Source organism: Salvia splendens, chromosome 1 (assembly GCF_004379255.2).
Source record: "Salvia splendens isolate huo1 chromosome 1, SspV2, whole genome shotgun sequence".
Taxonomy (NCBI): Eukaryota; Viridiplantae; Streptophyta; class Magnoliopsida; order Lamiales; family Lamiaceae; genus Salvia; species Salvia splendens.
In genome coordinates, this window is record NC_056032.1 from 29,203,193 (window position 1) to 29,225,981 (window position 22,789).

At 40.9% G+C, this 22,789-nt stretch overlaps 3 protein-coding genes and 1 pseudogene across 8 annotated transcripts; 3 read left to right on the forward strand and 1 right to left on the reverse strand.

The window, feature by feature from the left end:
• Positions 1 to 166: 166 nt before the first annotated feature.
• Positions 167 to 3,150, forward strand: LOC121746686 (putative pentatricopeptide repeat-containing protein At1g09680). The gene has a single exon (XM_042140604.1). The coding sequence runs from the start codon at positions 842 to 844 to the stop codon at positions 2,297 to 2,299; it is 1,458 nt and encodes a 485-aa protein (XP_041996538.1). The 5' UTR covers positions 167 to 841; the 3' UTR covers positions 2,300 to 3,150.
• A 6,791-nt stretch (positions 3,151 to 9,941) lies between these two features.
• On the forward strand, positions 9,942 to 10,787 carry LOC121757202 (annotated as a pseudogene).
• A 723-nt stretch (positions 10,788 to 11,510) lies between these two features.
• LOC121746695 (B3 domain-containing transcription repressor VAL2-like) lies at positions 11,511 to 16,922 on the forward strand. Of its 5 annotated transcripts, none has more exons than XM_042140618.1 (13): positions 11,512 to 11,690; positions 11,854 to 11,988; positions 12,627 to 12,708; positions 12,811 to 12,912; positions 13,155 to 13,732; positions 14,222 to 14,318; positions 14,463 to 14,637; positions 14,864 to 14,943; positions 15,034 to 15,450; positions 15,534 to 15,583; positions 15,710 to 15,823; positions 15,902 to 15,969; positions 16,057 to 16,922. In XM_042140618.1, the coding sequence occupies exons 2-13, from the start codon at positions 11,873 to 11,875 to the stop codon at positions 16,818 to 16,820; spliced, it is 2,643 nt and encodes an 880-aa protein (XP_041996552.1). In that variant the 5' UTR covers positions 11,512 to 11,690; positions 11,854 to 11,872; the 3' UTR covers positions 16,821 to 16,922. The 5 variants fall into 5 exon arrangements, with proteins under 5 accessions (XP_041996569.1, XP_041996552.1, XP_041996560.1 ...); XM_042140626.1 differs by having other exon boundaries at positions 11,859 to 11,988; XM_042140635.1 differs by having other exon boundaries at positions 11,511 to 11,988; positions 15,037 to 15,450.
• Positions 16,923 to 17,042: 120 nt separating this feature from the next.
• On the reverse strand, positions 17,043 to 20,284 carry LOC121746727 (probable serine/threonine-protein kinase PBL11). 2 transcript variants are annotated; one of them, XM_042140651.1, is made up of 5 exons: positions 20,120 to 20,284; positions 18,763 to 19,417; positions 18,155 to 18,412; positions 17,909 to 18,028; positions 17,043 to 17,800 (listed from the first exon to the last, which is right to left on the reverse strand). In XM_042140651.1, exons 1-5 carry the CDS (start codon positions 20,200 to 20,202, stop codon positions 17,174 to 17,176), a joined length of 1,743 nt encoding a protein of 580 aa, XP_041996585.1. In that variant the 5' UTR covers positions 20,203 to 20,284; the 3' UTR covers positions 17,043 to 17,173. The 2 variants fall into 2 exon arrangements, with proteins under 2 accessions (XP_041996585.1, XP_041996593.1); XM_042140659.1 differs by having other exon boundaries at positions 18,763 to 19,456; positions 20,120 to 20,254.
• Positions 20,285 to 22,789: the final 2,505 nt, after the last annotated feature.

The window sequence follows — 22,789 nt, forward strand, 5'->3', positions numbered from 1 at the left end:
AGTCAAAATTAGAGCCCAACTTTTAGATATAACAATAACGTTCAACATATAAACTTCGTGGTATCATAGTATGAGCAAAAAATTATAATACAACTATTATACTATAAAATACTATATTAAAAGCCCAAAACAAAGCCCAAGTATTATAATACAACACAAACTAATAAGCCTTCAATGTTCAAACCCCAATATTTCTCTAAACCTACACGCCCCCCTCCCCCCAATTTCCCCTATCTCTATGTCTCTCTCCCTCCTCATCGGTGCAGCTACGCGCCACCATTTCCTTCTCTCTTTCTCTCCCCTCGCCTCGCTGCTTCGCCGTCTGCCTGCCCCCACCAGCCTTGGCGCCCTCGCTGCAGCTCCACCACCCTGCTTCAACGGCCCCATGGAGTTCTTGGCGTGTCTGAACGGGTGTTATGGTTGGTGCACCTGTCCTCCGACGGCCGGCGATTAGCCAGTGGCCTCGACCTGACTTTGTACAGGATAGAAAGTGGGGAACAAAGATGGCTATTGTATAATTTTTTAGGATGTTGCAGATTCCATTAATGGTGTCTGTATATAAACTCCTTGGCGAAGCCAGTTTTATATTGGACCAATTTTTACTCTATAATATCTGCCTTTCGTTTGCCCAATAAATTGTTTTTCTGCCCAAAAATGTGTCATTCAAAAAACTCTCACTTTAGATATCGATAGATTTTCAGGTCAGAGTGCAATTCCATAGGACCGAAGTCGATAATAAATTAAATTAAACTCACGAATCATTTCCTTATCCATTATTAAATTAAACTCACGAATCATTTCCTTATCCATTCTGCTTCACATATTCTCAATTCTCCAAACCATGCTTTCTTCCCAATGCCAAACACCCTCCACTTTCCTTCATCAATCTGCCTATTTTTCTGCATTCAATCCGCCATTCTTCTACTCCACCAACGCAATCCATCACCGGAAATTTCATGTATTCGCCGCTCCCATCAAAGAAAAACACCATCTTTACGGACACACGAGCGCCACACCATTGCAATTCGAAGATTTTCTTCAAACTATTACCACATCTCCAAAACAGCTCGAAGCACTGGCGGAAGTCAATAGATTTGGAGAAATTCGAACTATTGCTGAATTCAATCGTCTACTCGTTTCCTTAATTTCTTCGGATGAGGTTGAATTGGCGTGGAAGCTCAAGTCTACCTTATCGTCTCTTGGTTTATTCCCGGATGTGCGGACGTATTCAATTTTGGTGAACGGTTTCTGCAAGAACAAGGCGATGATAGAAGCGAAAATCGCTCTTCACGAGATGCTGGAGAATGGATTCGAGCCAAATGTGGCCACGTTCACCACAGTAATCAACTCCTTTTGTGAGACTGGAAGATTGAAGGATGCATATGAGGTGTTCGATGAAATGTCTAAAATAGGGTGCGAGCCCACAATTAACACGTACAACTGCTTGTTGAAAGGTCTGTGCTACGTTGGTAGAATAGAGGAGGCTTATGATTTGTTATTAAGCGTAAAAAACTCGTCGATCAAGCCGGATATCTACACTTACACTGCAATGATGGATGGTTTCTGCAAAGTAGGACGTTCGGATGAGGCGTTCGAGTTGCTCGTTGAAGCTCTGAGAATGAAGTTGATGCCGAATGTAGTAACGTACAACACTCTGTTTAATGGGTACTTCAAAGAGGGGAAGCCCTTGTGCGGTTTCGGCCTGTTGAGGCGGATGAGAGCGAAGAAATGCAGCCCCGACTACATCAGCTACAGCACGCTGCTACACGGGCTGTTGAAATGGGGCAAAATTAGAGCGGCAATGCAGGCGTACAAAGAGATGGTTGGAGATGGTTATCGCGTGGATGAGAGGATGATGAACACGTTGCTGAGGGGCTTGTGCAGGCATGCTAGGAAGGAGAAGTATGTGTTGGATGATGCATACAATGTGTTTGATGAGATGAGGAATGGGAGGTATCCAATATATCAAGAATCATATGAGCTGGTGGTTGAGGCCATGTGCTGCAATGGGAGGGACATGGAAAGAAGAGGTTTTGATGTTTTGAATGAGATGATTGGGGTTGGGTTATCACCCAAGACTTTCACCTTCAACATTGCTATTCATGCTCTTTGTTGCTGCGGTGAGGTGGACAAGGCTTTGGCAGTTTTGGCGATGATGCATAAACACAGAAAGGCAAGAGGGATACCGTTTAACACATTGATTGATGAATTGATTCTGCAAGGAAGGGTGTTCGAGGCTGCTTGTGTTTATGGGTTTGCTTTGAAGAAAGGTGTGGTGCCAAAGTGGAAACCTCAATAGGGACCTGTTCAGTATCTTAGATATGCCAGATTTGGGGTCATACAGTGTGAAAGAGATAACTCTCACCAGCCCGAGAATTAAATGAAGGCCGGCGCTGTTGAGTGCTGTAACAGGCGAAATTCATTTCTTACGACAGAGGTGGTTTATGAATCAGCATCGATTTTTGTGTCAAGAAATGAATGGAAAATGATAATGCTACCCCTCCCAAAATTTCAATTCCCCCAAATTCCGAGCTTCTCCTTTTCGGGGTAGTAATCTGTCCATCTCCAACGAGAAAATTGAGATCCATTCGTTGTTTCTGCCTCGCAGCGTGGACTGTTTCCCTGGGGAAGAGGCGGAGAAGAGTATGGAAAGAGTCGGAGAAGAAGATAAAGGAGGAAGTTTTTAAGGGGGTAATGATTCAAAGAAGCAATCTTGATTTGGTGGGACTGATCTTCGTATTTTTGGTAGCTGATTGTCAGGATTCGGAGAAGATTTTATTGAGCTGACTCCTGCAATGATAAATTAATTACATTGGGCATAGAAAGAAAAATTTATCATTGCATTTTGCTCATCACTGTGTTAACTCGTTGGATCGATTTATTTTGAGAATATTTGCAGTCTGTTTATATAGTTTGTTATGTGCTGCCTTATTGAATTTATGTGCATGTTGATTTCTGGATGTGAGTAGTAAATATGATACTCTCTGAATAGAGAAGAAGCTTGGATGCTAAAATGAATAGATATGTATGTTTGAGAGTTGTTTGGTTGGAGATGAATGTGGAATACTACTTTGTATCCGTGAGCTTGAAATGATCAGTGTAAATGCATCATATATTCAAACCTAAAGAATATAGGAGACTTCTGTTGTACTCTTTGTATGAGCTTCTATATACTACTGGTAAAGATTTGTTGGATAAAGATTGGAGATTTACAAATTCTATTCTCTTTAGACAGATATATGTAAGAGCATCTCCAGTGGGCGGATGTCCCACAACTCGGACATCCACTAGGACATCCCGAAAACACCTTCCGCCACGTCACTAGGACTTCTCATCCCACTGCCACGTCACTAGGACATCCCCTTCACAATCCGCCCTTCCCATCCCCTTCAAAAATTAAAAAAAGTTTAAAAATCGGACGTCTGACCCACGCCACAATGGCGGACGTCCGCCCGCCCGTCGCGCCGACGTCCGAGGACACCCGACGTCCTCACGGGACGTCCGTATCCGACCTCCCCTGCCATAATGGCGGACGTCCCGGTCGCCCGTCGCGCACGTCCGACCGAACGTCCGCCATTGGAGATGCTCTAAGGTTGTCATTCTATCCTCAAGTGTCCCTTCTAGATATTTAGCTTCTTGAATTACTTATTTTTCTTCCTTGTACTGCTAATGAAGATAGTAGTAATCTCCACATATCTATATTTTCTTCCTTGCAGAAAATCTAGGTAAAAAGAAATGGAGTAGTATTCTACAATCTTTATCTGTGTGTTCATTGCTGTCATTTTTCATGCTGCGTTTAGTCATCAAGCAATTTGTTTATAAAAACATATAGTAATATGCAAAAAGACTTCACAATATGTGAATTTTACCGATTACAATTTGGAATGTTTAAAGAATTGGACAAGTTCTTCTTACCCCTTGTAAAAATCTTGAAGATGTTTATTTCCATACATACACATTCTAAACTCGAGACCTGAAGAAGCATAAAGTAACAATCATATCTAGTACTTCCTCCGTTCGATAATAGATATCCCATTCCTCCGTTCGATAATAGATATCCCATTTTTGACCGGCTCGGGTTTTAAAAATTGTTTGACTTTGTAACAGATAGTAGTAGAAATAATTAGTGGAAGGTGGACTCCACTTTTTATATTGACTTTATAATAAAATGCGAGTAGGATGAGTTAGAAGAATGTGGAGATCACTTGCTAAAAGTGATAAAAGTGAAATAAGACATTTATTGGAGGATGGACGAAAACAAAAAAACAATTATTGGAATCGTGTTTGGTCAAAGGACTTTGACTAATAATAAATGTGATCAGATGTTTAATTTTATGAAATTAAATGCAATAGCGTCGATCTACGTTTTGAGTAGATGACTATAGTATATTCATTTTATCAAATCTGATTTTCGGTGAATGAGAAATAATATACTAAGGTTGGTCACAATAAAACTATAAATGAGCTATGAGAAAAACTAAATGATTATTTAACTAAGTGTTAATTATTCCACATCGGGGATGATAAAACTTCTTTGATGAGGTATTTAATAAGATGAATTATTACGTGTAATAAGTATCGTGGAATACGACGGGTAATAGAGCCCACACGCGCTCGCCGCCGCCTGCCTGCCTGCGAGCCGCGCACTGCGACCCGTGCACCTTGAGCATTGACAATTGGTCTTTAGAGCTGGTCGTTGAGCGTGGTTCGTGCCCCGCATATTCTTTTTAGACTACCTCAAATTCCACACTGTCCCCGACTCACCCCGACTCATGGGGTCCTGGTCCCTGATGGACCTCGACGTATAACTGGTGACAAAATGTCCCCGACTGTCCATGATGTACCCTGTCGTGTAGCAGCGTGTCCAGATGTATCGTATCTCTTCAGCTCCCAACGGCTAATGCAACAGTTAGTAACCCCCAGCGGTTACAGTCAAGGCCTTGATGACAGACATTATGTCTGTTGGCTTCAGTAACCCCTGCGGGTGGACTTGACACGCATTCCTTGCATTCCAATAATAACAAACTCAAGCATTTACCATACACGCTCTTTCCCTCTCTGCATAATCTTCCCGTTGAAGCTCTGCCCTCGTCTTACTCTCATTCGTCGGAGCTCTGCTGTTAGCGGTGCTGCTTCTTCAGAGACGAAACTATTTTATCTTTGGGGACGACACGTCAATCCAAAAGCACTACCGGGGTGTATCTTGTCTTGCGGAAAGAGGAATCCTCGACTGGGCTGACTTCTTCCTATAAGTTTATTCCGTGTAATTTTTTCCTTGTTATTTTCGTGTAATTTTTCACTCGGCAAGTTTGTATCTTTGTATATCCATAACCAACAAAAATAAGATATTTTATAGCGGACCGAGTGAGTACATTGTATAATTTAGACATGCCCACAGTTCGTAAACCCGCGGTTCCGGTTTAGAGAAATATGGAACAGGAACCGGAACCGAACTGTGAGGCTATTTCACGGTTCCGGTTTTGGTTCGAAAATCGGAGGTTTTTTACGGTTCCGAACAGTCGGTTGCCGGCGGTTTTTTACGGTTCCGGCTAGATTTCACGCTTTTCCGACGGTCTTTCACGGTTCCGGTTTGGAACCGTCCAGAACCGGCGGTTCCGGCACGGTTTCGGTTCGTAAAATTTGGAACCGGAACCGGCCCGCGGTTCAAAATATGGCGGTTCCGGTTCGAGAAAAAAGTCACGGTTCTGGTTCGAAATCGGAACCGGCAGTTACGGTTCCACGGTTAACCGCCGGAACCGAAAACCTTGGGCATCTCTAGTACAATTGTGATTGTATCGACTAATACTAAAAAAATTAATATTGGGGCCTAATTTAGAATGGAGGCCCAGGGTGGATTATTTACGCTATCGTGAGGTGTGGATGGCGTCATCAAGCATAGTTGAAAAGCAACCGAACTTGCCAGCCCAAAAAACTAATGATGATTGCTTCATTACCAAAACAGCAGCGTGCACAGCTGCCCATGAAATTGCACATTAAATTATTATGCCTACTTATAATTATATTAGGGCACCCGCAACGCTGTGCCGTTGCGGTTCCTATGCCGTTCCGGCGGAACGGTTCCGCGGCGGCACGCGTTGCGGGTGCGTTCCGTCGCCGTTCCGTGCCGTCGACGTTCCTATGCCGTGCCGCGTTCAGTTCCGGAGGAACGCGGAACGGAACGTTCCGCCACGCGCCGAGGCGACGTGGCGGCCTCCCATTCGACGCGTGCAGCCCACTCGCTGCCCCGCGAGTGGGCTTCGTCCGGTGACGCAATAATTAATTTTTTTTAAAAAAATTCGAATTTAATAAAAAAAAAAAAAAAAAATTTTGCAACGGTAATGAGACCGTTTTTTTTATATCCGTTTTTTATTTTTTTTTATTTTTATTTTATTTATTTACTCTATAAATACTCCTATTTCATACTCATTTCAATCACAAACACACATCTATTCCTCTCTATTTCCACCCCAATTTTCATCTCAAATCAACTATATTTTCCTTCTCCCAAATTTAATCAAACTAATGGATCCTTATGAACAAATGCGTCAAATATTGGAACAATCACTTGAAGAAGATCGACGACGGGAGGCGGAAGAAGCCGCGCCACCCCAACGACGCTCCCGTACGTACATCCATCGTAACCGGGAGGAAGCCGCCGCAAGGTTAGTACGCGACTACTTCTGCGATAACCCGGTTTGGAGAGATACGTACTTCCGTCGCCGTTTCCGCATGGGGAAACCGTTATTTCTCCACATCGCGAATACTTTGGCAGCCCGGGAAGAGTTCTTCCAGGAAGGGTTCGACGCGGTCGGCCGTCCCAGCCACACGACGCTGCAGAAATGTACTGCAGCAATCCGCCAGCTTGCGACTGGACAAACGGCCGACATGTTCGACGAATACCTCCACATCGGAGACAGCACTGGGCGAATGTGCTTGCTCAAATTCTGCCAAGACGTCCGGGCAGCCTTCACCGACGAATTTCTCCGAAGGCCAAGCACGACCGATTGTCAGTTCCTGCTCAACCTTCACGAAACAGTGCACGGATTCCCCGGGATGCTCGGCAGCGTCGATTGCATGCACTGGCAATGGAAGAATTGCCCGGTGGCGTGGAAGGGGTCCTACACGAGCGGCCACAAAGGCACCCACCCAACCGTTATACTTGAGGCCGTTGCCGACTACCGCTTTTGGATCTGGCACGCGTACTTCGGGGTCCCCGGGTCGAACAACGACGTAAACGTGCTCCACCAGTCCGACCTCTTGACCGAAGTTTTGGATGGTAAAGCGCCGGCCATCAACTTCGTCGCCAACAACCGGCTTTATAAAATGGGGTACTATCTCGCCGATGGCATCTACCCGAAGTGGCCTACCTTCGTGAAGACGTGCAGTGGGTCTGCGAACCCAAAGCAGACTCTTTTTGCGCAGAAGCAGGAGGCTGCTCGCAAGGATGTGGAGAGGGCGTTCGGGGTTCTCCAAGCGCGCTTCAACATCATCAAAGCCCCGGCTCGTACGTGGTTCATGGAAAACATGGTCGACATCATGTATACGTGCATAATCTTGCACAACATGATTGTCCAAGACGAAGGACCCGAGGCGGGAAATTGGTTCGACGACGAATCCCCCGGAAGCTCAACCGCAAGTAGTCCGCCTCGAAGTGGAGCGCATCCGTCTATACAAGAACGGTTATCTATTCGTGCAAGGACACGCGACTCTAGTGCCCACACCCAACTCCAACATGATCTAATTGAGCACATTTGGGCAAATTTTGGCGGATGAAATTATTAAAATTGTGTACTTTTATTTTTTTAGGATTTTAATTGTGTGTTTTTTATTTTTTTACGTTTAAGTTGTAATTTTTTTTAATGTTGTGTGTTTTTTTAATAAAGTGTGTTTGTTTTTTAAAGTGTGTTTATTTAAATTGAATTGGGTTGGAAATAAAAAAAAATGAAATTGAATGAATAGTAATTTAAGGAACGGTTAAGGAACGGTTAAGGAACGGAGGGTTGCAGGTTCCGTTCCTTAGTTAAGGAATGGAGTAAAAAAGTACAGTGGGGCCCTCAAATAGTGGTTTAAGGAACGGTATAGGAACGGTATAGGAACAGCGTTGTGGATGGCCTTACTACTACTCCTATGCAAGAGGAGTATAGTTCCACCTAACTGGTTCACTATGACATTCTTGCATATGCACTCCCCACTTTATTGGTTGCATATCCTTTAACTACTTCCGGCTCATTATAAGTGACATATTTCTTTTGGCCACAAGTTTTTAGTTAGTGATGTTTAATAGTTAAAAAAAGAGAGAAGAAAATAGGAGTGAGAAAAAAATAGGTCAGTAGATAAAGTAAGAGAGAGATAGAGTGTTGCTTCACTTATAGTGGGACGTGGGGAGTAATTGGTAAACTAAAAGAGATGATGAGAATGGTAGTTAAAATGATGTCAGATTGTAAGTGAGATAGTGAGACTCACGTCACGTTATTATTAGTGTTAAACGGTGGACCCTAGTAAATAAATTGAAGTATATGATATGAGTAATGAGTTTGAAAGAACTTCTAATAAATTAAAATGAAATATTTTAAGAGACGGACGAAAAAAGAGACTTCTCCTTATTTTTATGAGATGGAGGAAGTATTTATCAGTTTCAATTGTTATCATAATTTTTAAAAATAGATACCCCTCCATTTTGTTATAAGCAAGATGGTTCTTATTGACACGAAATTTAATAAAAAATGTTTAAAGAGTGAATAGTGAATGAAGAATAAAATAGACGAGTGAATAAAGATTATCGTTATTTAGGTTTGACGTTCTAAAAATAAATACGAGTATGAGACGGAGAGAGTCAGAGAGTATATAAATACATAAAATTCGGAATATATTCATATGATTGTTTGCATTATACTACTCCATCCGTCCCGGCTAAGACAACACATTTCTTGGGCGGCACGGAATTTTAGAAGTTATTGATTAATATGTTTAATTGGAGAAAGAAAAAGTGAGTGTAAGGATTAAAATAGAGAGAGAAAGAAACATGAATACTTTAATAAGAGTGAGAAAAAGTGGTTGAATATATTATTTGGAGAGAGAAAGTTTTCGAAAAAAGGAAATGTGTCTTCTTAAGTGGGACGAAGAGAGTACTAGTATTATTTTTTATCCGTTTTAATTTCTCATAACCAAAACCATATCTTATTATTAGAGCCATTGTATCTTCTATTTCAATGTTAAGTCATGACAAAATTAGTGCTAAGTCAATTTCAACACTAGTGCTAAGTCGATATTAAGATAGCAATTTCTGAAAATCATGACAAAATTGAAAGTCACTGTGGATGTGTATTAGAGCATCCACAATAGCGCCTAGCGCACCGCCTAGCCGAGCGTCGGCGCTAGGCGGTGCGCTAGGCGATCTATTGCAACCGCCTAGCGGATTTCGCGATAAAAAACCGCCTAGCGCTCGGCGGTTCCGCGGCGCTAGGCGGTGCGCTAGGCGATCCGCTAGGCGATCCGCTAGGCGCTATTGCAGCGTCCGGATCGCCCAGCGCACCGCCTAGCGCGAATTTTTAATTTTAATTTTTTTTCCGAAACACTATATATACGCGACTTGCCTGTCATTTTCATTCGCACCACTTGTATTAACGAGTACTCTCTCTATCTTAATTTCTGTACAAGATCAACACCTAGAAATGAGTAACACCGGTGGTAGTGGTGGGAGTGGTGGGGATGCTGAGAAGTACGAGCGTATAATGAACGAAGCGCTAGAGGCCTATACGAACCGTGAGATTGATCAATGGATGCAGAGGGCCTTGCAGCCGGCGGTACTTCGACCTCGACCAGTGGTACACCGCCGAGCGGTGATTGATCGTGATCACGTAGCTGCACATCAGCGCCTATACGAAGACTACTTCGCACAGGAGCCGCGGTTCAACGTCAACCTTTTCAGGCGCCGTTTTAGGATGCGCAGGTCCCTGTTTATGCGTATTGTTAACGGATTGGAGCAACGATATCTGTATTTCCGCTTTAGGCACGATGCGTCTGGCAGACCCGGCCACACTCCTATTCAAAAGTGCACTGCGGCAATCCGGCAGTTGGCCTACGGAGGCGCTGCAGACATGTGGGACGAGTACCTCCACATCGGTGAGACGACTGCCCTGAAGTGTATGAAGTATTTCTGTCAGGGCGTGATTGAAATATTCGGTGATCAGTACCTTCGAAGCCCTACCACCGATGACTGCCAGGATTTACTGCGGATGCACGGGGAACAGCATGGGTTCCCAGGGATGTTAGGCAGCATAGATTGTATGCATTGGGAGTGGAAGAACTGCCCCGCCGCCTGGAAGGGGATGTACACTACCGGCTACAAGGGAAAGAATCCCACGATGATCCTCGAGGCCGTAGCTGATTACCGGCTGTGAATTTGGCATGCGTATTTTGGGATAGCTGGTTCGAACAACGACCTCAACGTCCTCAACTCGTCGCCAGTTTTCAACGAGCAGTGTCAGGGTGTCGGTCCGGCCATCAGTTTTGTCGCCAACGACAACCAACATGATATGGGCTACTACTTGGCGGATGGGATATACCCTAGGTGGCCCGTCTTTGTGAAGACGATCCGATGCCCAGGAGATAAGAAGAAGGCCTACTTTGCGGCACGACAGGAGTCGGCGCGCAAGGACGTGGAACGCGCATTTGGTGTGCTCCAGGCTCGATGGGCGGCAGTTAAGGGGCCAACGCGTTTGTGGAACGTCGACTGCATTGCTGATATAATGTACGCATGTATAATCATGCACAACATGATTGTCGAAGATGAAGGTGGACAACTGACTGATTGGGCCAACGACGATAATGAAGCTGGTCCAAGCCACGGCGTAGCCGCCCCTAACGTACGGAGTGGGGTACCCCACGATGAAGACGGCCGCCTCCAAGCATATGCCGACATGCGCCAAACGGAGGCTCATATTCGACTCCAAAAGGATTTAATTGAAGAGTTATGGGCGCGGAGGACTGCACGACGTTAGTTTTTTTTAATTATGTAATTTTTTTTAATTAATGTACTTTTTAAATTTTATTAATATTAGTGAATTTTCTCGTTTTTGTGGCGTAAATTTAATTCCGTATATTGTGTGATTGTTAATTATTTCATTTTGTATATATTTGTTAATAGTGATGTGGATAGTATTATTAATGTTTCCCGTATATGTCTCGTAAATTAAATTCTGTATATTGTGTGATTGTTAATTATGTCATTTTATATAATTGTTATTAGTGATGTGGCTATTGATGTGGCTGAGCTATTTATGATGTGGCTAGGCTATGACTGGGCTATTTATGATGTGGCAGGAGGATTTTTAGTGCTGATGATGTGGCAGTGGCTGGGCTATTGCTGGGCTATTGCTGGGCTATTGCTGGCTATCACTATTGTGGATGGCCTTATACTAACAAGTTACAGTAACTTCAAGAAAAATGAAAAAGGAAAATTCATTATAAAAAAATTGTGAGTTGAAAGAGAGAATTGTTGTTTACCAAATTCGATCTTGACAATTCATATCATAATAATTGACAACACAGGTAATTGTAATCCGATTAAGGGAGAATTAGAAGCTACGATTACCAATCATCTTATATTTTGGAGGTGAATCACATCGCCGCCTCTCACTGCCCTCGCATCGACGGCGGCGGCAGCGGCAGCGGCAGTGGGCGTCAAACAAGTACGGCCGCAATATATAGACCAATCATTACTCTCACTTCACAAATTGCTCGTGCAAAAAGAAATGTTTTTTTTTAACTCAAAAGCTCCCACTTCCCCTCCCTGTTCAAACTGGGCCATTTTTTAGGGATTTACTAACATTTTACTTCCCCAAATTTGACTAGTTAAGTTGGTTATTCTGTAATGGAGGGCGGGGGGTTGTGCATGAATGGGGTTTGCTCTGCATCCTCCTCGCTTAACTGGACAAAGGGCTGGCCTCTGCGATCTGGTGGTTTTGCTACTCTCTGTCATGATTGTGGGTATGTCTCATCTCTCTCTCTAAATAGTTAGGTTTAATTGAAAGAAATCTTGTTTAATTGTGGCTTTAATTTTGTTTGGGGGATAACATAAGTGCAGATTTTAATAGAACAACAATGTAACTGTTATTCAGATAGCAGCAAACTAGGATGCTTAAATCTTATGTTTCACTTTTTTCAAATAAAATTGAAGAATTAAGGTGAATGGGCTGATGATGTTAATTCCAGTATAATACTTGGCATAATCAGTACTTCAATATGGTGTTAATTCTAGTAGATTGGGAGATCTTAATAACTTGTTCTGTAGTTTGTATGGGAAAGGTAGCTTTTCTCAGTTCAAGGATTTCAATCTCTAAAAACAATGTTTGGTTTTCATCCGAGGCAGCTAACTTTACTTCGTTGAAGTCTTAATCAAGATAATGTGTTGTCAAGTGTTCATCTTTTGTAAGCTCTTCTCTCTTGGAAGAAATCACTATCTGTCTGGATCAATAATTTATTCTACGTTCGTGACTATAAAAAAATGGGTTCATTTAGGGAGATCAAATGGGTTCAATCATCACTGCTGCCCTTCCCCCATATTAAAGTTAAGAATAGAAACTAACAGTGGTTATTTCAACTAACAACATAATGGTTGTTGTCAGGACTGCCTATAAAGATTTGGTCTTCTGCGAAACGTTCCATTTAGAGGAAACAGGTTGGAGGGAGTGCACCTCATGTGGAAAGGTGTGCACACAGATTTTATTTCGTCTGGCTTCTTATAATACACCGTCTTCTCTTTTGGATTCTTGTCATTTACTGGTAGAGCTTGACTCAAAAGCTTTGCAGCGTCTTCATTGTGGATGCATTGCTTCCAGTACATTGCTAGAGCTACTCGACACTGGTGGGGTGAATTGTGCAGGCTGCAGCAAGAGTTTTCCACATTCTCGCGTAAGAGCAATTATGCATGCTCGTAATGAGACACTAGACAATGGGTGCTGCATTGTTTGTTATTCTGTTTATGCATCTGACGGGCTTTTGGTATATAATTGTGTAGTGTGTGAGAGTGTGAAATTGGCTCTTTATATGGAATATTGCAGTCTCACGCAGAATATTATATAATCTTGTTATCTTCACTAAGTTTTAGTTTCTCTAACTGAGATATACTCTGATTCTTCCAAAGCCTTATGCAGACCCCCTTCGAAGAAAAACATAAAGCATGTGATCTTTCAACAGAAAACGGCACTGATAGAAATTCTGAGACGATGGTACCTGTACAATCTGGTGATGATACTAAAATGGACTGCCAAGAATACTTGTTACCATCACAGAATGCCAACGTGACTTCAAGGAAACTCGAAGAAGCTCTTGCCAGTGGTTATAAATTGTTGTCGAGTTCTAATCAGCCACCTGTTGGACCATCAAAAAGTTATGACATGTTCCAAGAAAGTAGAAGCTTACATAAGTCGTTAGTTGAGACGAACCTGAGCATCAGCTTGTCTGCTTCGTCAAACTCAAATACCATGTCCGGGGTTATCACTGAAGAAAGGCAATTGAACACTGCAATTTCTTCCTTTCAACAGGGTTGTAGGCCCCACCATCTCTTACCAAGGGTACCAACCATTTTGGCTGCCGGAGTAGAAACAAACTCTAGCTCTATTTCACAATTACGTGTTGCAAGGCCACCTGTTGAAGGAAGAGTTAAAAGTCAATTGCTTCCACGCTATTGGCCACGGATAACAGACCAGGAGCTGCAGCAGATATCCGGAGAGTATCCTAATTTTTAGCATTTTTACTAATAATCTTATATGCTTATCAGTGTTATCAATCTCGTATGGCGGCTTATGGCGGTTCGCCTAAAAACCGCCACAGGGGTATGGCGTATTAGTATGGCGGATATGGCGGTCAATAATTAAATAAATAAAATAATACTTATTATTTATACATAATTCAAAAATTGGAAAATAACAAAAATATAACATCTAAAACTCTCAAAACAATTAATAAAGCATAAAATACATCTCTAACATCCATGTTTCTTGCATAATGCCTCATTCCTAAATGCAGTACACACGCAATGTTGTCAAATGGCGGATATGGCGGTGCTATGGCAGCGCCATGTTGCTATGGCATTTCCACCACAGAACGCCATGCCATAGCGCCATGGCGCCGCCATATCCGCTATTTGATAACATTGATGCTTATTCTCTTGGTTAACTACTTCTTAAGCTGTGTATATCCTTAATTTGGTCGTTGCCAGCTCAAATTCCACCATTGTTCCCTTGTTTGAAAAGGTCTTGAGTGCTAGTGATGCTGGCCGTATTGGTCGTTTGGTTCTTCCTAAAGCATGTGCCGAAGTATGTTTCTAATCTAGCTAGTGCTCCTTGAAATTTGTTTTATTCGCCATCGTTGTCTTACTACAAATGATTAGCATAAGTTGTTTTTATCATTTTACCTTTTTCTTTGGTTTGCTAACGAGATTAGCCTAACTCACTTTTCAGGCATATTTCCCGCCTATCTCTCAACCGGAGGGCCTTCCTTTGAGGATTCAGGATCTGAAGGGCAAAGAATGGGTATTTCAGTTCCGATTTTGGCCAAATAATAATAGCAGAATGTATGTTTTGGAGGGTGTAACCCCCTGCATTCAGTCGATGCAATTACAAGCTGGAGATACCGGTACTGTGACCAAGTTTTGTTTATCAGAAGTTCAATAATTCATAAAAAACAATAAATTCTCTCTTTTGATATTAAATCAGTAGATAATAGTGATTCTCTAGTTTATTGATTCTTATCAATAATCACGTTCCAGTAATTTGAAATAATGTTTGAATATTCAATCTTGAACAGCTGTTTCGGCAGTGCAGTCCTTTCTTTGCTCACTTCTTCAAGTTTTCTTGTTCAGTTACGTTCAGTCGTATGGATCCAGAAGGAAAACTTCTAATGGGGTTCCGGAAAGCATCTAACAGCGTTTCAGTACAGAAGGTAGCTATGATCTTATTCGATTTGTTCTATGAGTTATCTTTGATGGTACTCTAAATTAAAAAAAAATGACTTTGTTGATTTGCTATGCAGCAGGATTCACTTTATCCAATTGATATGGGTGCTTTTCAAGGCGAAACGGTCATGGGAAATGCCGAAAGCCTACCTCTAATAAGCGGCTATTCTGGCCTTCTTCAGTCGCTAAAAGGAAGCAGGAGTCCTTCGATGACTCTATTTCCTAAGCACGTCTTCCCTGGGAATATCAGCCCCCAAATCACCGAAATGAATGTTTGCAAGTCTGGAGGAGACAATCTCTCGACCCAGGCGTTGGTGCCTTCTGAGCGCAAAAGAAGAAACATTGGGACAAAGAGTAAACGGCTACTTATTGACAGCCATGATTCTTTGGAGCTGAGACTCTCGTGGGAAGAGGTGCAGGATTTGCTCAGGCCACCACCAACTGTCAAGCCAAGCACTGTCTCAGTTGAGGATCATGAAATCGAAGAATTTGATGTAAGAAATTACTTTTCAATCGATATCAGTCATCCTGTATTTGAGATTCTCATTTTTTAGTACGGTGTTCGTATTCACTTCAGGAACCACCTGTTTTTGGAAAGAGGAGTATTTTCATCGTTCGTCTCCCCGGGTAAGAAACAATGAAAACTTGTACTAAATCATAGAGTTATTTCTGATGCTGCTATCTTATTATTTTGCTATACCTCTTATTGTTGATTAATATTGGATAATTTATGAAATGACGATTCTAATATAGGGAACAAGAACAATGGACTCAATGCGACAGTTGCTTAAAATGGCGAAAACTGCCACTTGATCTTCTGCTCCCTCCCAAATGGACATGTCAAGACAATATCGACGACCCGATGAGGTTTGTTTCGTTGTATTCTTGAATTTTCTTTTGAAAGATTAGATCTTGAGCTTCATACCGACATTCTTTTCAAATCAGATGCTCATGTTCTGCTCCCGACGAAATGGACTCAAGGGGACTTGAGAGTCTTGTCAGAATGCACAAGGGTATGTATCACAACACCATTTATGGCTTCTGTGATTTTAGATTTAGTGAAGATCAGTATTTAATACACATTTTCGCTTGTCATGCAGATTTCACGAAATGGAGAGCGTTAACAAGCCTCAAACCAGTACACGGACAAGAATATCAGGAAAACGTTGAAACACAGACAAACGGAGCACCTGCTGGGGGAAACATGAGCGAGCCAGGATCTTCATCTGTGGCAACAACCACAAGACATCCTAGGCATCGTCCGGGCTGCTCCTGCATCGTCTGCATACAGCCTCCCAGCGGGAAGGGCAAGCACAAGCCAACGTGCGTGTGCAATGTCTGCATGACTGTGAAACGACGTTTCAAAACCTTGATGATGCGCAAGAAGAAGCGCCAGTCGGAGCGTGAAGCAGAAATCGCGCAGAGGAATCAATCTGCTGCCAAGGAGGAAGCCGAGGTTGACAGCATCCCCAGTCAGGCACCATCGGATAATGCAAAGAGATCGGAAAGTGAGAATCTCTTGAAATGCCAGAGCTGCGATGGCCCTGCTCAAGAAAATGCTAATAATTTTAATGGAGGATTGGACTTGAACTGCTGTCCGTTTCGACAGGGAACGGCAGGCATAAGCATGATGAGTTTGCTTCAAGAAGCTAGTTTGCCTTTGGACACATACCTAAGACAGAACGGTCTTACAAGCTTGGTTTTTGAGCAGCAAGAGAGTTCAACGCCCGTTATAGCTCAGGCATCGGGAGAGACGACAACCCCACCAGCCCAAGACGATGCCGGTTGCTGGACTGCTGTTCAAGAGCAGGAGGGCAGCAGTGACTTATCTGATAAAGATCAGAGAGAAGATGACACATCATGATCTCTCTCTTATGAGTTTGTGTACTTGAAATCTTGCCATGAGTGAAGTATAAATGGATTGAGAAGTAATTATTTCATATATGGTAATTATCTTTCCATAAAACCTCACATTTACTGGCTTCATCAAACAATTGGGGGCATGTTTTTGTGTGTGTGTGTGTGTGAGAGAGAGAGAGAGAGAGGGAGAGAGAGAGGGAGAGAGAGAGAGAGAGAAGAGAGCATATAATCATCAACAATACATTATATACAAAAAAACTGTGCCCCAGAAAAATTTCTGGCTGACTATTTGAAGCTATCCTATTCTTCTTTATAATACTATGTACTTACTCACAAATTAAAAAACAAATCTCGCTATCAAAATCCTTCCACACTAGATATACGAACAGTTGAGGACGATGATCTACGGCTTTCCAGTCGATCAATTTCTTCCAATTTATACGAAGATGAGCTTGACCTAGGAGGTAGAGCTAAGGACAGCGCATGTAGACTTTGAGGGGTCACGAGTGGTCTAGTTGGAGGCGTAGGAGAACAATTTGATCTAGTAGGTGGAGTGACGATCCCATTCAGACTAGGTGATCTTGACATATTCTTCTGACTAACCGATCCTGGCTCTTGCAGTGGAAATCGAGAGGTATACTTCATGTCTTGTACAGCTTTGAGATGCTCCACAACAGTTCTCATTGTTGGCCTCTCTGACGGATCTACTAGAAGACATCGTTGAGCAATATCAGCTACTGTCCGAGCTGCTTTCACAGGGAAGCGACCCTTTAGCTGAGGATCCATAATTAGGGACAACCGACAATCATCAGCCAGGAACGGCCGACTCCACTTCACTAGATTCCTCTCTTCTTTTGGATGCCGGCTGTCAAGATTTTTCCTGCCCGTAAGCAATTCAAGCAGCACAATACCAAAACTCCAGACATTACTCTTTGGGGTAAGTAAACCCTTCTCCAGTGTCTCCAGTGAAAGATTTGCCACAGCCTGAAACAAGCAATGTGTAATTTTAGCATGATACTATGCACTTCTCCCCCCTGCACCCACATCAACGTGGTGGACAATGTGCCAGACATAATTCTCAATAGCACTTACAACTGAGTCATTGGAGATATCCCCTTCTGGAATGTGGCTTATGCAGCCATATCCAGAAAGTTTTGCACTAAAATCCTTGTCGATCTGTATATTTGCAGTTGAAAATTCATGGAACATCGCCTGTCAAGGAGCATAAGCATAAGTTAGTTAACTGTATATAATAATAGCAGCCAATTGATGATAGCAAGGACCAAAGATAGTTTACAATTTAAGGGGTGTATGTAACGTCTGTATATTTTTTGTTACCTGAAAGGGTCCTTCCTCGTGTAGAAAGGTTAGACCATGAGCAGCACATAAAGAAACTTTTATTCTACTATTCCAGTCAATGGGTAGACCATCTGATCTTCCATATAAAAGCCTATCCAAACTACCATGGAATAGCCTCTCATAGACTAACATCCGGTGGTCTGAGCCTTCACGAGCATGAAAACCAATCAATTTACAGAGGTATGGATGTTGCAAAGAAGCAAGAGTATTCACATCATTCACAAACTCCTTCAACCCCTGGAAAAACATGACAATATCAGCCTAATGTGCATGACAAAAACTAATACAACAGACACAAGAGCTTGAAGACAAGAATTTTGATGTGGACAGAAGCTTGCTAGTGAAGGGTAATAGGCCCTCTATCTCTATCCCAGACTCCCAGTACATATCAATATATCGGTCCCCCAAATCACACACAGCGTAGAAACCATGCGCTAACTGGAGTAGACAGAAACACAGCACAACCAATGTGGATAACAGAATCCCGCAATTCTATCCCAATGAATATAACTCCAATAACTTCAACAAATAACCTGGACTGAAATTCAAATACCAAACTATACATATGAAATCCAACAAACTTATACCAGATTGCAAGGGTGAAGACGGGTTACAGTGGCTTCGAGTTTTCTTGATCCAGATGCATCTTCTGCAAAAGAAGCCCGGTAGATGACAGAAGAGAAACCTTCAGACATACATCTCTCAGGAGAGAAGTTATGACAAGCTGATGCAAGCTCTTCATAAGAAAAGTTAACAAGTATTCCTTTTACGGCCAGAGTTGGATGGGGATTAGGGGGAAGCGGAAGCGGCCCCGACATATCAAGCGGGCCACTAGAATTTATCATCTTAAAACTTGCCGTAGCCTTAAAAGTATTTGTGCCACGGGGTGACGGTAGAGGAAGAGGTTGAGGACTTGGTGAATTATATTCCTTCATTGACCCAAAGTGACTCCCAGACTCTCCCTGTTCCTCATATTCTGTAGATGCAAGTGCATCTTGTTCTGCAATATCAAGACTTGAAGGTGCTGATAATGCACGTGCCCTGCTACTGCTTACTCTATTAAAAGACTGAACAGGTTTTACTCTGGTTTTAAAACTTGGTGGCGCAGACTGTAAAGAACGTGTCTGGCACTGGGGTTCAGGCAATGCAGTCGGGGAATGCTCCTGTGGATTAACACGTTTAACATAGATTTTCTTCTCTGGTTTCTTCTTCTTACTCTTTAAAACCGTAAAGCAACCCATGCTGCAAGAGAAAGATATTCAAACTTCAGGAAGCAAGTTCCTGCCGAAGGACATTATATGAAAGGCATTTAATATGCTAGTAAACTACATATCTGATTCTCATTACAAATCGATCAAAAATGTTCCATTCTGCATACAGAGAGCACCAAAATTCTGCAACTATGGGAGACTGATTTTAAAGAAGAAAAAACTTATGCACTTATTAACCATTTAACTTAGCTTAGCAAGAAGTGAAGTTCGTATATCATAGTAAATATCAGCAATTGGATTTCTAATTGAACTTTCCTACATCAAAGATCGTAAATCGAAATGATGGTAACACATAATTGATCATAAAAAAAAAACTAGATGCACTAAATCTTTCAGCATTTATGTTCATTTACCAACGCCCAAAATCGTTGGTGTGCTCAATCTGATTCCAAAATTTCACATAAATACATTCATAGTCGAATTTATTAAATTCCAAAGATTTGTGAAGCAAATTAACAACGCGCCATGTTTTTAGTCCAGCTGGTAGGGTAGACACAAACAAGCACACAGAGTAATGAAATTGAAATCGAGTCCAAGATCCAGATTTTCACCAATAATAACAATATGAAATTCAGAGAAATGTATTGATTTGATTAGATTTCGGGCCCGCGAAATGGCGATCACAAGGCGAAAGGTAAATTAATCAGCAAAGGAAAAGGAAAAGAGAACTAACAGGAAGGCGAAATTCAGCTGAAACTTGAGCTCTTTTGGGGGAAGAATTGGATAATTACTTATATCCACTGAATATACAAGCATCGATGAGGTGAAATTTCAAAATTTGCAACTTCAAATTTGGAGGAAATAGAAGAACCCTACAGGCAAGTCAAATGAATACAGATGCGCTGATGATTACCACCATTTTTTCGACTAAAAATTCCATGATCACTCCACGCCATGGTGACATAATGATTGGGTATGCCTCACCAATAACTCTTTGATAATTAGAATAAAAAGGGTCCACATGCGGCGTCACTTTAACATAAATTAGGAAACTTATAGGTAAATTTGGATACATCCATTTAATCATTTTATGGAAAATTGAATAATATTTAATATATAAATTATACATATATGAAAATGAGTTGACGTTAATATACTAGTACAATTTATATAAGTATATTAATCTCATAATATAATAGTACTACAAGACATCTCTTTTATAAAATAATAATATTTTTAGATTATATTAATATTTTAATTTTTTAATTTTAATTTTTTTTGTTAAAAGTTATTGATTTTTTTACATGCTAATAATTCTAATGAAAATTATAATAGTACTAATATACTACAAGACATCTCTTTTATAAAGTAATAATATTTTCAAATTATATTTATATTTCATTTTTATTTTCTTGTGTTAAAAATTCCTGATTTTTACATGCTAATAAATATAACAAAAATTATGGTAACAAAATATAACTTACAATCATAATTTTTATTTATGTGAATTTTTTCTTATGTATATACATACTAAAACAATTAAAAAAGATCTTATCCATAATAATATGATTTTTTTCTTATATATATAAATACTTAAACAATTACTTTTTTGTGTATAATATTATTTTATTATGATACCAATATGCATATATAAATTGTACTAGTATATTAACGTCAATTTATAGTATATATGATATAATTTCTATATTTAATTTATTACACTTTTCATAAAATGATTAAATGGATATCTCCAATTTAGATATAAGGTTGCAAAATTTATGTCCAAGTGAGGTGGCATGTGGACCCTTTTCATTTCCAATTGTCAAAAAGTTATTAGTGAGGCACACTAAATCATCATGCCACCATGGTATGGAAGGACCATGAAATTTTTACTCTTTTTTCCACTCTCTCTTTTTGTTTATTTTTTTTTTCAAATTATCTTTCATATTACTCCCTTCGTCCCCAAAGAATATGCACTATGAATTCGGCACGAGTTTTAATGCAAAATTAATAAAGTAAGAGAGAGGTAGAGATAAAAAAGTAATTAAAGTACTGTTGGTGGAGAATGAGTCCCACCTCAATAAAGAGAAAAGAATTTCCAAAATTAGAAAGTGCATATTCTTGTGGGACTGACTAAAAAGGAAAGAATGCATATTCTTGTAGGACGGATGGAGTAATATATAAGGCCTACATCTCATTATATATGAAACATTTGCTTGCAGACCTGAGATTTATATAGTGTTATTTTGTGAGTTAATGAGAAGTGAATAAAATAAGAGAGATAAAAAAAATAGAGACGATGTTTTCATTTTAGGAAATGTTTCATTTTTAATGGAACAATTCAAAAAGGAAAACGTTTCATTTTGATGAGACAGAGGAACTGATGAAGCTCATTTCATGCCTTGGCTTTTGACTGTTTTATCCATTTTTTTAAAGAGATAATGCATGAATTTCGAGTTTAAATGTGCAAGTTTACTACTAAATCAGTTACAGGATGCAACTTGACCAAGTGGATTATAAAGATGTAATTTGGAGCAAAAATACAATTAAATGTCTACAAAACTGATCAAGTGGAGCATAATCAAATTCGTGCAGCGTGAGCGTGATGCGGAGCCAGTCAAAGGCAAAATCACTGAAGAGGGGTGATGCAAACTGGACTAGAGACTACACCATGAACTTGGAGTGAAGAAGGAAGTTGAGCTGAATATAATCCTAAGGGCAAAGTTGTCAAGTTAATGAAGAAGTAACTCTAGGGATTTGTGTTATACTGCTAATTGCCCTATAAATAGAAGGATCAACATGAATAGAAGAGAGCCTTGATCCATCCAACCTACCACCTCCAAAAACCTTCGGCAACCAGCCGAAGGAGAAGTTCAACCATGCCACTTCCATTGCAGCCAACGTAGTCAGCCAAGCAACAGTTCCGACGTTGTTAGGAGTTTAAGCATTTCGTTTCCGTTTTCATTTCCATTTCCATTTCCGTTTCTAGTTCTAAGCTTTTGTCTAGATTTCAGTCTTTCGTAGTTAACTTGTAGATGATCTTCAACTCGTTGTTTAGTTGTACTTTGATTTCGTTTATGCCTAGCTTTTCGATCTTGCTTTAGTTCAAGTTATTTAGTTGTTTTGTTTGGTTTGTCTTTCGTATTTCAAGCTAAGATCTGTTGCTGTTGAAGGGGTTGGCAGCGGAAGCGTGCAGTAATTTACCGATCACATAAATTTGATCTATTTAGCAGATTATTTAGACAAATTCTATTCGCGTAATTATCACATGTATCATGCTCATAACTTGAATTAAAACATGCTTTAGCATATAAAATTCCTAAAATATGCTTACTACGGAATTAGCCAATTTACCTTGTTGATTTAGTCAAGAATCGATGATGGCTTGCGTCTTCTCCACGTG

Coding starts and splice junctions, on each gene's coding strand:
- LOC121746686 (XM_042140604.1), top strand. CDS start 842: ATGCTTTCTTCCCAATGCCAAACACCCTCCACTTTCCTTCATCAATCT.
- LOC121746695 (XM_042140613.1), top strand. CDS start 11,873: ATGGAGGGCGGGGGGTTGTGCATGAATGGGGTTTGCTCTGCATCCTCC. Junction 14,319..14,462: donor TTCCTAAAGCATGTGCCGAA/GTATGTTTCTAA, acceptor CTCACTTTTCAG/GCATATTTCCCGCCTATCTC. Junction 14,944..15,033: donor ACAGCGTTTCAGTACAGAAG/GTAGCTATGATC, acceptor TTTGCTATGCAG/CAGGATTCACTTTATCCAAT.
- LOC121746727 (XM_042140651.1), bottom strand. CDS start 20,202: ATGCTTGTATATTCAGTGGATATAAGTAATTATCCAATTCTTCCCCCA. Junction 18,413..18,762: donor GTCTTCACCCTTGCAATCTG/GTATAAGTTTGT, acceptor ATGTTTTTCCAG/GGGTTGAAGGAGTTTGTGAA. Junction 17,801..17,908: donor ATATCTCCAATGACTCAGTT/GTAAGTGCTATT, acceptor TGCTTGTTTCAG/GCTGTGGCAAATCTTTCACT.